This window comes from Vidua macroura, chromosome 25 (genome assembly GCF_024509145.1).
Source record: "Vidua macroura isolate BioBank_ID:100142 chromosome 25, ASM2450914v1, whole genome shotgun sequence".
NCBI classification, from domain to species: Eukaryota; Metazoa; Chordata; class Aves; order Passeriformes; family Viduidae; genus Vidua; species Vidua macroura.
Window position 1 is genome coordinate 3,358,297 of NC_071595.1, and position 12,322 is coordinate 3,370,618.

The 12,322-nt window shown below is 60.7% G+C and overlaps 2 protein-coding genes across 5 annotated transcripts; one reads left to right on the forward strand and one right to left on the reverse strand.

Moving 5' to 3' along the window:
* Positions 1-1,564: 1,564 nt before the first annotated feature.
* On the forward strand, positions 1,565-2,943 carry SFN (stratifin). The gene has a single exon (XM_053998756.1). It carries the CDS (start codon positions 1,709-1,711, stop codon positions 2,447-2,449), a length of 741 nt encoding a protein of 246 aa, XP_053854731.1. The 5' UTR covers positions 1,565-1,708; the 3' UTR covers positions 2,450-2,943.
* A 3,953-nt stretch (positions 2,944-6,896) lies between these two features.
* On the reverse strand, positions 6,897-12,141 carry GPN2 (GPN-loop GTPase 2). Of its 4 annotated transcripts, XM_053998767.1 has the most exons (6): positions 12,069-12,141; positions 11,015-11,458; positions 9,040-9,196; positions 8,592-8,752; positions 7,895-8,025; positions 6,897-7,465 (listed from the first exon to the last, which is right to left on the reverse strand). In XM_053998767.1, exons 2-6 carry the CDS (start codon positions 11,429-11,431, stop codon positions 7,393-7,395), a joined length of 939 nt encoding a protein of 312 aa, XP_053854742.1. In that variant the 5' UTR covers positions 11,432-11,458; positions 12,069-12,141; the 3' UTR covers positions 6,897-7,392. The 4 variants fall into 4 exon arrangements, with proteins under 4 accessions (XP_053854742.1, XP_053854743.1, XP_053854744.1 ...); XM_053998768.1 differs by lacking the exon at positions 12,069-12,141 and having other exon boundaries at positions 8,598-8,752; positions 11,015-11,578; XM_053998769.1 differs by lacking the exon at positions 12,069-12,141 and having other exon boundaries at positions 8,640-8,752; positions 11,015-11,577.
* Between the last annotated feature and the right edge of the window lie 181 nt (positions 12,142-12,322).

Genomic DNA, 12,322 nt, shown 5'->3' on the forward strand with positions numbered 1-12,322 from the left:
GAGCTCAGACTAACCCACCCAGGGATTCTTGCCTGAGGTTTTCCCCTGGGGGGGGGTGGTGGGTTTTGTGCCCGATGGAAGTTTTTGGAGGGTCTCTATGGGTCTGGTTTGTGTGCTGGGCAGAGGGTGGAAGACAGGCCGTGGTCTCCTGCTCACCCATTCCTTTGGGAAGTGCCTTTTCCCGACCCCGGGGGCAGAATCTGCTCCCTCGGGATCAGCTCACCTGGGGAAGGAGCTACAATTGCTGCATGTGGCCCTCGGGGTGCCGTGGAGGGGCTGTGGGGACCTTGGTGGGGCTGGACACCCCCACGCTGCTGCCACAAGAGCCTCTCGATGGCACCCCGGGTACCCCAAAACCCAGCGCGTGTCAGGGGCTCGGCCGGGAAGGGGTGAACGGCCCTGAATCCCTTTTTCCTGAATTCCAGTGTGCAGAGGGGGTGATGTGAAGGCTGGAGGTGTTTTCCTGGGCTTGAAGCGGTTGGGGAAAGCATCCTCACGGCTTTCCTGCGTCCTCCATCCCAGCAGGGTCCGCCGGGGCGGTGCGGGAGCTGAGCGAGGCGCGGGGATCCCGGGGCGCTCCCGGCCGGGGGTTGGCAGGCAGGAACAAAGCAGCGAGTCAGGCTCACGGAAAGAATCACAACGCCCCTTTTCGCCTTGGCCCGGAGCCGCCCGCCCCACCCTGCCCTTCCCGCACGCTCCCGCACGGAGATAAGGCCGGGAGCGGGGCCGGGGCTGCGCCAGCGCCCGGCGTGTGGCAACAAGCTCCGAGTGAAACTCAGCGCAAGGCGCAGCTCAGATCCCTATCGGGCACTGCGCTGCCGCCGCGGCCCACGGCCAGCCCGGAACAACCGAAAACCGACAAAAAGCGAACGCTAAAACACCTCTTTTACAGCTTCAGAGACGCGAAACGCGCCCGGTGGGACGGGGGAAGGCAGCCCCGGGACGCGGCTGGTGGGGATGGGGTTTCCCCTCGCTCCTCTCACCACGGGGACTTTGGGGGGGTCCCACCGTGCGGCGGCTCAAAAGCGAGGGCTAACTCTGCCCCGCTTTTTGGGACGGCCCCTCCCGCGGCGCCGGGGAGAGGTGTGGAGCCTCTGCCTCGGTTTCCACACCTGTGGGAATAAATACCTGCCCGTCAAGCCCTCGCAATTACTGCCGAGGCAATCACCATATTAAAAACGACAGTGATACGACTTTTTCGGGGGGGAGGAACCCATTTTTACGAGCGGCCACACCCCGTGGCCCATTTCTCCAGGGGGGGAAGAGCCGAGCGCTGCCGTGTGTCCCCCCCCAAAGGACAGCGCAGCGCCTGTCGCCCTCCCCAGCGCTCTCAGCAGCGCAATGGGCGTTTCCCGGGTGCCGGGGCGGGCGTCGGCTCTGGGGAGAGCCCCGGGGCATCTACGGGTGCCGCACCCACGGGGAGGGCAGGGCGTTGGCCGCCCCCCTCGCCCCCTCCCCAGCGCCCGCCGCCCGCGGGCGATGATTCACCGCGATTTTCCTTTTAAGGCCGCGCTCGGCGGGGAGGAAGCAGAGGAGGAGGAGGAGGAGGAGGAGGACACTCCTTGGACCTGGCTGGCTCCTCCTGCTCTCGCTCGAGGCTCCGACGCGCAGCCAAAAGCGAATCCCGGCGGCAGCGCTCGGCAGAGGCTCCGACGGCTCCCGGCCCCGCTGCTCGCCCAAGCGTCCACCCCGCGCCCGCGTCCCAGCCATGGCAAGAAACCACCAAGTGCAGAAGGCCAAGCTGGCCGAGCAGGCTGAGCGCTACGAGGACATGGCAGACTTCATGAAGGCCGTGGTGGAGCACGGGGACGAGCTGTCCAACGAGGAGCGCAACCTCCTCTCAGTCGCCTACAAGAACGTGGTGGGCTGCCAGCGCTCGGCCTGGAGGGTCATCTCCAGCATCGAGCACAAAACCGAGGAGGGTGACGACAAAGCGCAGGTGGTGAACGAGTACCGGGAGAAGGTGGAGCAGGAGCTGAACGCCGTCTGCAACAACGTGCTGGGCTTGCTGGACAAGTATCTCATCAAGAAGGACAGCGATACCGAGAGCAAGGTCTTCTACCTGAAGATGAAGGGTGACTACTTCCGATACCTGGCTGAGGTGGCCAGCGGGGACGACCGCCTGTCGACGATAGAGAAGGCCCAGGAGGCCTACCAAGAGGCCATGGACATCAGCAAAAAGGAGATGCAGCCCACGAACCCCATCCGCCTGGGGCTGGCCCTCAACTTCTCCGTGTTCCACTACGAGATCGCCAACGCCCCTGAGCAGGCCATCTCCCTGGCCAAGACCACCTTCGATGAGGCCATGGGTGACCTGCACACGCTCAGCGAAGACTCCTACAAGGACAGCACCCTCATCATGCAGCTGCTCAGGGACAACCTCACGCTATGGACAGCCGAGTGCGCCGGCGAAGACGGCGGCGAGGCTGGCGAAGAGCCCAAGAACTGAGCGTCCCCTGCCGAGCCGGGGACCAGCCCCACCTGCCCCGCTCCAGACCCTTCGGCATCTCTTCGTGTTTTTTTTTTTTTTTTGGTTGTCGTTTTTGTTTTTGTTTTTTTTTGGTTTTTTTGGTTTTTTTTTGGTTGGTTTTGGTGGGGAGGAGTCTCAGCTCCCCCCAGCCTGGATACCGGGAGTGGGGGTGGTTTTGGCAGGGCCCCTCGCTCCCTCTCCCCCATCCTCTGCTCTGGGGAGGGGGAAAAGAGGGAGAGGGGGTGCCTCTGTCCCAGAGAGCTGCCAGCCCCCAACTATTTAACATTTTTTTGTGGGGGGCGTCCAGTCTGGCTTGTGCCAGCTCCAAACCCCCTGTCCCAGAGGGCTGGAGCAGCGACAGGAGGAGGTGAGGGGCTGGGCCGGGGCGAGGGGGGGGTCCAGGCAGCCCCCCCATTCCGGGAGGGGGTCGCGTGTTGCCAAAGCCTCTGTGCTCCAATAAACCTTCTCCTGCACCTCTGCTCTCGTCTGCCTCGTCTCTCCCTGCGCACAGGTCCGGGCAGCTCCAGGCGCCCGCCTTGCCTCCCTCCCATCCCAGGGGTGGGAGCAGCCAGGCCCCCAGCACTGGCTGCTCTCGGTGCCCCCAGCCCCACAGCAGGGTCTTGGGGTGAGATGTGGCGCATGGAAGGGCTCAGGGGTCTGTGCATCCATGGGATGGGAGTTTTGGCAGCCCCAAGCGGGGCTGGCTGCTCCACAAGGTGCTCAAGGGTCCCCAAATGTCTGACCCAGCCCTGTTAATACAAACCCAGAGTTCCCCAAAACCTGCCACTGACACCCCTGTGTGGGTCCCCAGGTCCTCCCCCATGGTGCCTCTAATTCCAAGGAGGAAAATCCACAAAAGCTGCATCAGCAGCGACACAGGGGCAGCCCTGGGCTGTCAGCGGGGTGGGGACATCCCTCTCAAGGTGCCGACGCGCTGGGACAGGTGAAAGCTCAGCATTTCTGGCCCTGGCATGGGGCCACGGGAAGGGCACAGCTCCCTCCCCCTTCCCCCCACCAGCGCGTTTCAACATGAAAAATAATTACAATAAAATACAGTCACGGCACCCTGGGCTATGAGCTCAGCAGAGCCAGCAGGGCTGGGCAGGAGCCCTTTGATGGGAAGCCCTGGGATGCCGGGAGGAAACGCGCCGTGACTCAGGACGTGCTGCCCCGTTGCATGGGGACGGGGAGACACACCAGTCCTGAGCCCTGGTGTGGCCAGATCCCAGCCCATGGAGTGCCGGGAAATTGGGGGAATAAGGCACAAGCAGGGATGTGACCCCCTTGGTGCATGCAGGAATTGTGGGGTGGAATCGCTGGGGAGCGAGGGGCTGGCCTGGGATGTAACGAGGGCTCTGCTGCGGGAGGCTGGGCTGCACAAAGCAGCACCTGCTCCCCCTGGATGGGACACCTGGAGCAGATCCCAGCAAAGGGGATGAACCTCCGTGAGTCCCCTGGCCCTCCCCAGCCCCATCATGACACTCCTGGTGCTGCCCTGGCCCCCCAGCAGCTCCAAGGGGTCCCCAGAGGTGTCAGGGCTGGTCCTAGGGAGAGCTCACTGAGGGACCCCAAAGCTTGGCCTCCACCTGGCCTCAAGCACTCCCAGCCTGGGAACAGCCCCAGACCTGTAATTACCCAGAGCGGGGCGGCCAACGGGAAAAACGAGCTGAGGGCTTGCGCTGGCCCCGACCCCACGGCCTGGGGACACCCGGACTGGTTAAACTGGAGAGTGGCAGGCTGGAGCTGACAGTGCTGGTGCCCAGGAAGGGATAACTGGGAGTATCTGTCCATCCCTGGGGCTGTGGGTTCCCCCTGGCTTCCCAGGAGTTAACTGATTTCAACAGCTCCCGAAATTGCAGCGTGGCTGGGCCGTGTGGGAGGATGGTGCTCCCTGCTCCCAGCCGGTCCAGCAGCTTTTCCAGGCTGGGAAGGAGGAGGCCCTGGATCCCCAGGACACTCCTGTGAGAGGGTTGTGCTGCTGGGGAGTTCTCTGGGGTCCTTCTGTCCCCCTGCTTCACATAGGATGGTGGGACCCAGGTAAAGACCAGGGAGGCATCAGGACCTCGATCCCCATCCTGGTCCTTGTCCGGTGGCTGTGGAATGCTTGCGGCATCCCAGAAGGGGCATCCAGAAAAGCTCTCAAATAAATCAGTTTAAGTGACTTAAATACCCTTAGAGCAGAGGGACTGCGTGCCCAGGGCCAAGGAGTGTCCCCCACTCCCCCAGCAGGGTCCTGGCACAGCCCCTACACAGGGGCTGGTAGCCATGGGGAAAACTGGTCTGTGAGGGCGAGCAGGGATGTTCTGCTGCCTGCAAAAGGCTCTGCCATCCTGAGTGGGAGCTGCAGGACCCACAGCCCTGCCTGAACTTGTCACCAGCTCTCCCAGCCTCCCCCCAGGGCTTTGTGCCCAGGGCTGGGGCTGGCTGGCTCCTGGCTGAGGCACCACCGGTCTGGGCACCCAGACAAGGGGTGTCCATCGCCCCGGCCTCGGGCAGCCTCCTGCCAGGCTGGCACCAGTGCCTGCTCTGTTTTTGGAGAGGTTTTTTTATCCCCATTAGAAAGCACCACTTGATGGGGAAACTCAGCTTTTGAGCAGGAGCTCCATGAGGGTGCTGGAAATGAGGGCTGGAACCTGGGAGGGGACCCAGGAAAGCTCAGTCCCGTGGCTGTGATTGGTGCTCAAATCCCTCCATCCCCAAAACGCCACCCTCGGGTTCAGTCCCACGGTCGGGGTGGGCTCAGCAGGTAGGACCAGCTCGGCAGAAAGCCGGGCCCCCTCCCAGGGATGTGCCTCGGTTGGAGTGACTCATCCTGGCTCTTGGCATTGCCGATTGCTCAAGGCAGCGACAGCAGCCAAAGTGTCACCTCCCCAGGCCCGGGAGGCTCGCCGTGTCCCCTCCCAGCCGGGGGGTGTGGGGTGCAGGGGCTGCCTTTCACCCTGCATTTCACACCAGGGGCTCCAGCCTTCCCTGCCCTTTCCCAGGTCACCCTGGGCAGGAGCAGAATTGTCCCCTCCGGGCTGTGGGTCCCGGTTCAGCCCCAGACTCATCTGTGAGAAGCTCCTTGGTGCAAAACCACTGCAGTTTTGTGGCTGAAGCTCTCTGAGACCTGAGCGTTTCCTGGCTGGAACACAGCAGAGGATCCATGGCCTGAGCTGAGTGGTTTCCATCCCAAGGCTGAGGCTGCAGATATCCAGGGCAAATAAAAAAGCCAAAAAGCCACAAAAGCTTTGATGGCTCTTGCATAACTCAGCCTGACCTGACCATACCTTTTAAGCCACCAAATCTCTCAAAGCCATGAAAAAGCCACTAGAAAATTAATATTTTTATGATCCCAGATCCCACCCCTTCACAGCAACTACAGAGCTCCAAAACAACCAGGACAAGGCCACGAGCCATGGGCAAGGATGGGATTTCAGCTCAGTTATGGTTAGATTGGCTTCCAGAGCTTCAGCACTGAAATCCAGCCAGGAATACCCAGGGAAATTCCTGGGCTCCAGGAAGAGCTGAGGCACTGGCAGCACACTGGGATTTGACTTTGATATCTGAAATCTCAGTTTCATTGGGAAGGGGTCTGGGTGAAGCACAAGCATTGTGTGTCTGCATCCTCCTCTCCCTGAGCTCCTCCTTGTCTCCAAATCCTGGCCACAGAGTTGGGAGGTGTGGGAAAAATTCATTTTAATTCTGTGCCCAGCTGCCCAAGACCCCATTCGCATTCAGATCCATCAAGGATCCAGTCTCCAATCCCTCTGCCAAGGGCCAAACTGTCCTGTGAGAAAATCCTGTTGTATTTTATGCAAGATCTTGGGCAAGAGGCGATGCTGAGTCTGCAGAGATCTGGGATCGGGAGTTGCGCCCGCTCCCATCCCGTGTGAAGCTGCCGGGAGGCACCGGAGGCTCCCTGATGTGGACACCCCACTTGTCACCCCCAGCTCTCCTGATGCATGCCCCGGCTGCTGCCTGGAGCAGGGATCAGAGCAGGGATCAGAGCAGGGAGCTCACGAGGCTCAGAGCACCGGCAGCTGCAGCAGCACAGCCAGCGGGAATGACACGGACAGGAGGGGAAGCCCCAGGATCTGGGACATGGAGAAAGCCAGGCCAGAAGAAGGAAGGTGAATGAGGACACCCAAGGCTGCTCCTGGGAAAGGCCCAAGATGCAAACCACGAGCTGAGTCACACAGGGGCTTTCTTAACCCAGCGCCTCCAAAAGCTGAGCTGGCGTTGTGCGCGCTGTGCTGCTCCAGCCCCCGATCCCTGCAGGAGCAGCAGCAGGGCTCTGCCTGCTGTCCCTGGCCCTCCAGGCAGAGCACAGAGGGACAGTGACAGGTCCTGGACAGCGCCACTCCCAGCGCTGGCGCCTTGGCCCCGGGCTCCGAAGCCCTCCTGGGTTTATTTGTTCAGGTTCAGCAAACTCCGAAGATGAAAGTGAGACCAAGGAGTGTTTTATTAAGAAAGAGTCCATCATTATTTCTAAGAAAAAGAAAAACAAACATCCTTCTGTCCTTGAGACGGTGTGGAGACGCCCTGCCCTGGATTCTGCTTGGAGCATGGGGCCCCGTGCACGCTCCTCCTGCAGCACTCCCAGGACTGGTGCCTCGACTCTCACTGCACCTGAGGCAGCTCCAGCTGATTTTTCTTTCTCTGGATCTGTCTTGCTCATGATGGAGGAGACCTTATCTCTCTTTTCCTCACTCTCCCTGCCTTCTCTGGTTCAATCTCTCTGTTCCTAGGGGAAGATCCTCAGCCACCTCCCTTCTGCCAAAGCCCTGCTCTGGGCAGCAGGCCTGAAGCTCGGGAGGTCAAACCCACCCAGAGAGGGTCCAGACTCTGCCTGGAAAGGCTTTCAGTTGCTCTGAGTCACAGCTGAAGCTCCGGGTAGGAAAAGGAGAGGTGTCAAAACAGAGGAGCCAGGGAAGGGCGTGTCACAGATCCATCACCTCCTCTTCCACAGCTTTCTCCTGAGATTGCACATACTTCTCCTGCACTGCCAGGGTGCTGATAACGCAGTAATTAAGGAAAACGAGGGGCTGGGCTCAAACACTCCCTTCTGCAGTAGCTCTGAAGTTCCCATCGAGGAACCAGCCCAGCCTCACATTAGCCCGAAGGCCATCGGGAAGAGGCAGCATCACCTGAGTTCTGGCTCTGCCTGATCCCAGGCCTGACAAGTCCAGGAGAATCAATTGTATGGTTTAAAGGATAGAACCCACCCAAGGGAGGGTGAGAGAGGGGAAAGTTGTCAAAAGGTTCCTGACACGTTCACAGTATCAATTCCCAACCTTTGGTGAGGATAAGCGTCTGCCCCGGGCTGGGCTGAGCACACCCCACTCCCCACGTGTGTCACCCACCAGATGATGAAACTGGGTCTGCAAATTCCAGCCTTTGTCCCCCAGGGAGAGAAATTAAACTCAGCACCAGAGAGGATACGAAGAGAAGTGGAAGTCAGCCCCCACAGCTGCCGACATCAGCGCCTCCAGGCTCCGGTGCTCCTGGTCCCCGAAGGAATATCCATTGGCTTTGTCCACGGCCTGCATCACCTGCCTCATGCTCTCCTTGTCCTGGGAGGAAGGAGCTCACTGGCACCTGCTCCTTCCCCACAGGCAGGAGCTCACACTGGCCTGTGTCTGTGCTGTGTCTCCGGGGCCCAGGGCCACCCTGACAGCGCCCGTGGCCCCAGGGACACCAACAGGGACAAACAGGGACTGGCCCTCCACCCTCTCATTCCCTTTCATCACTTTCTCCCAGCCCATTTGCCTGTGACACTTCTGCCAGCTGCCTGATTAAGGACATTTCTGGCCCTCCCTCCCCCTTCTCATTATTTGCTGCTCCCTAATTTAACAAAGTTTTAGGTGATCCTCAGCCCAGATTTGAAATGCAGGCCAGAAGAGCTGAAGGAAGGGGGAGCCTGGATTCCCCACCCCAGGACACAAGGCCGAGGTAGCCCCAAGCTCATCAGCCTTTTTCTTTCCTTCGGCTGCCACAGATCATTTACAAGTCTGGGTGTGCTTCCCTGTTTCGCAGCCCCGAGTCTCCTCACAGCTGAGGTTTCCAGCCCTATGGCTCTGAGCAGACAAAAAGCAGCTGCTGCACATGCAGGGCTCCCTGTTCCCTCCTGCTGGGTCACCTGGACATTGAGTGGCACGAAGGACACCAGGCTGTAGTCCTCGATCACCTCCACTAGCTTCTCGTTGAGGCGGCGGAAATTCCTGAAGAAGGGATCGGAGGCCAAATGGTCCACGAGGTAAGAGAGGTCCATGACCTCAGTGTAATAATCCAGGTTGAAAGCTGCAGGGCGACAGGGAGCTCTGAAGGCAAGCTGGAAGCTGAAGAGCACAGTGGGATCTGCAGCAGCTCCCCACCCAGCCCCATTCTCACACGGCTGATCTGCACCTGGCACGGCTCAATTCCGCAGCCCTCCCCCTCAAATTCCTCCCAGTGTCCAAGGCCAGAATGGAGCTCTGAGCCACCCTGGCTAGTGGAAGATGTCCCTGCCCACAGCAGGGAGGCAGAAGACCTGAGGTTCAAGGTGCCTCCCCCGCCAGAGCACGCTGTGGCTTCCGGAGTTCCCTTACCTAGCTTCCCGTACTGCTCGATCAGGTCCATCTTGGACAGCACGTTGACGTGGGGCAGCTCCACGTGCAGCATGGTGGACAGCGAGGTGCAGAGCACGGAGATGAACTTCCCAGGATCTGTGCAGTAGTGGGAATCCACCAGGTGCACGGCAGCCAGCTGGGCAGCAAAGGCACAAAGGGACACACAAGGTCAGAGCTGTGACAAGCCCACGCCCTGCTCAAGGGACAGTGTGGAAGCCGCCCCAGGAGAATCTGTTCAGGCCTGACTGACCACGTGGGGAAATGATCTCCCACCTCCTACCTCCTGCACACAAAACACAGCAGCAGAGAATCTTGGACTGCTTTGGGTCAGAGGGGACCTTAAAGCTCACCTGGCCCCAGCCCTGCCATGGCAGGGACACCTCCCACTGTCCCACATTGCTCCAAGCCCTGTCCAGCCTGGCCTTGGGCACTGTCAGGGATCCAGGGGCAGCCACAGCTGCTCTGGGCACACTGTGCCAGGGCCTGCCCACCCTGCCAGGGAATAATTCCTGCCCAATATCCCATCCAGCCCTGCCCTCTGGCAGTGAAAGCCATTCCCTGTGTCCTGTCCCTCCATCCCTTGTCCCCATTCCCTCTCCAGCTCTCCTGAGCCCCTTTAGGCCCTGTCAGGCTCTCCCTGGAGCCTTCTCTGCTCCATGCTGAACACATATCCAGGTATATAAAGTGTCGATTTCACATTCCCAGCCATGGACCAGCATGGATTCAGACCCAGGAATGGGCTCTGGGAGGCTTTTAGAGCTCCACCAACAGCACCACAAGAAGCTTCAACCTGCAGCCGCTCCCTCTTTTCTCAGGGTTTCTCTCTCTGCAGCTGAAGTTTCCACACTTGTCTGAGCTCTGCAGGGATTCTGGGGTGGGAGCTGGGGCAGTTCCCCTCCTGAGCAGCACAGCTGTCTCTGGATGCCCAGCTCCTCACAGGAATGCCCAGGGCCCCTCGGGAGCAGCGCCTGCAGCACAGCACCTTCTGCTGGGAGAGTCCCAGCGGTTCGCACTAATAATTAATAATTACACTAACGAGCGCTGTGATTCCTTGGGTTTTGTGTGGCTGTAACAATGTGGTCCCAGACCTGGGGAAGTCACTCCAAGTCAGGGCTCTGAGGCTGAGTAACAGCAGCAGAACCCAGCCAGTCTGGGGCTCCCAGGCAGAGACGGAGAGCAGGACCAGCCCTGTGAATGTCTTATTTTAGCAGCTCCAATCCCATGTCCATTTACTCCAATGAAAATAAGCTCTAATGTGCAGATTCCCAGTGACATTCCCAAGCAAATGAAGCTGCCCTTCTTGCTCAGAGCACCCAGGGTTTGCACATTCATGGTGTGGCCCTGCCGCAGAGCAAGTGCAGCGTCAGCAGCTCCGGGGCTGCTCTCACCTGCAGCTCCCATTGTGCAAGAGCCCAGAGCACGTCCCACGGGCTGCAGGGGCCCTGCCTGGGCTGCAGAAGGGGCCTGGTATGGCCCCTGCATTCCTCAGGGCAGTGCCAAGGCTGCCAGCACACACAGAACCCCACTGTGGATGAAACACAGCTGGGCTGCGGGGAGGATCCTGCAGCACAGCAGGATGGATGCACTCCTGCCCCATCCCTGGAAGCGTTCAGGGACAGGTTGGAGTTCCCTGCTCTCGTGGAAGGTGTTCCTGCCCATGGAACGGAATGAGACAGGCTTTGAGGTCCCCTCCAACCCAAACCATTTTGGGATTTTGTCTAAAGTGTGAAGAAGGAATCTGTGTTCCTGCTCCCAGTCCCACTAAAAGCCCTGACAGGCCATTCTTTTGCCAACCTCTCCCAGCATAAAATAGGGAAAAAAATTCCCCTCTTTCCCTCATAAAGCCACTTCACATGAAAGGCCAAAAACGTCCTGAAGACAGCAGCCATGAGAACCCCCAACCCCACTCTGCCCACGGGGTGCAGAGCTCGTGGGGTGCCCAGCCCATCCCTACCCTGAAATTCCACTTGGCCAGCTGGGCAAAGACGTTCTTCAGGGCCTCGTGGTGGGTGTAGAGCTCCACCTGCCCGGGGCAGTCAAAGAGCACATAGTGTCCCTGCAGGGCCTGCAGCCGGTCCCGCAGCCAGTCAGCGTTGGCCTGCAGGTACTCCATGCAGTAGAGGAGGCCCCCGTTGGGGCCCAGCCCCAGGCTGGCCATCACGTCGGGCAGGGCGACGAGCTCGCCGATGTCCAGGGCGCAGGGGCAGGGCGGCGCCTCGTTGGCAGGGTCCAGGTTCACCACGGCCACGCTGCGGCCCAGCCGCGCCAGGAACTCCTGCATGGCCTGGCAGTAGGTCGTCTTCCCGGAGCCCGGTGGCCCGATGACCACCTGGCCAAAGGCCAGCGGGCTGGCCCTGCTGCCCTCAGCCATGCTGGCTCATGGTCCTCCTGCCAGGGGCTGAGGGGGGACAGCACCCGCCGAGGGCTGATCTGCAACTGCAGGGCCCATGCACCCCCACGTACACGTACCCCTAACCCTAACCCTTCTTCCCACTTGGCCTCGAGTTTCCCTCGCGTCCCCTCTTCTTCCAGACGGCTTCATCCCCTGTTAACACTGTCCCGGTTATCCCTCCCGGTTCCCGTTTTCCCCCCCGGTTCCGGTTATCCCCCCGGTCCCGGTTATCCCTCCCCCCGTCCCGGTTGTCCCTCCCCGGTTCCCGTTATCCCCCCTGGTCCCGGTTATTCCCCCGGTCCCCGTTATCCGTCCCCTGTCTCGGTTATCCCCCCCGGTCCCCGTTATCCCTCCCGGTTCCCGTTATCCCCCCCTGACCCGATTATCTCCACGGTCCCCGTTATCCCCCCGGTCCCGGTTATCTCCCCGGTCCCGGTTATCCCTTCCCGGTCCCCATTATCCCTCCCCTGTCTCGGTTATCTCCCCGGTCCCCGTTATTCCCCCGTCCCCGTTATTTCCCCAGTCCCGGTTATCCCTCCCCTGTCCCCATTATCCCTTCCCTGTCTCAGTTATCTCCCCGGTCCCCGTTATCCCCCCGGCCCCGCACGCCGCTCACCGCCGCCGGTGCCCCCGCTGTGGGTCCGGGTGGCCGCGGGCCCCGAGCGTCGCGTTCCGGGCGCGGAGCGGCCGCCGCTCCCACAGCGCCCCCTGGCGGCCAGGAGGACGCGCAGTCGGGTCAAAGGTCGCGGGTTCGAGTCCCGGCGCCGGCTTTGTCCCTCCAGCACAGCCCCACCCCCGCTCTTTTCCAAATCACAGAACCAGTTGAGTTGGAAAAGGCCTCTGAGACCATCGAGCCCTAGCTCTGACCAA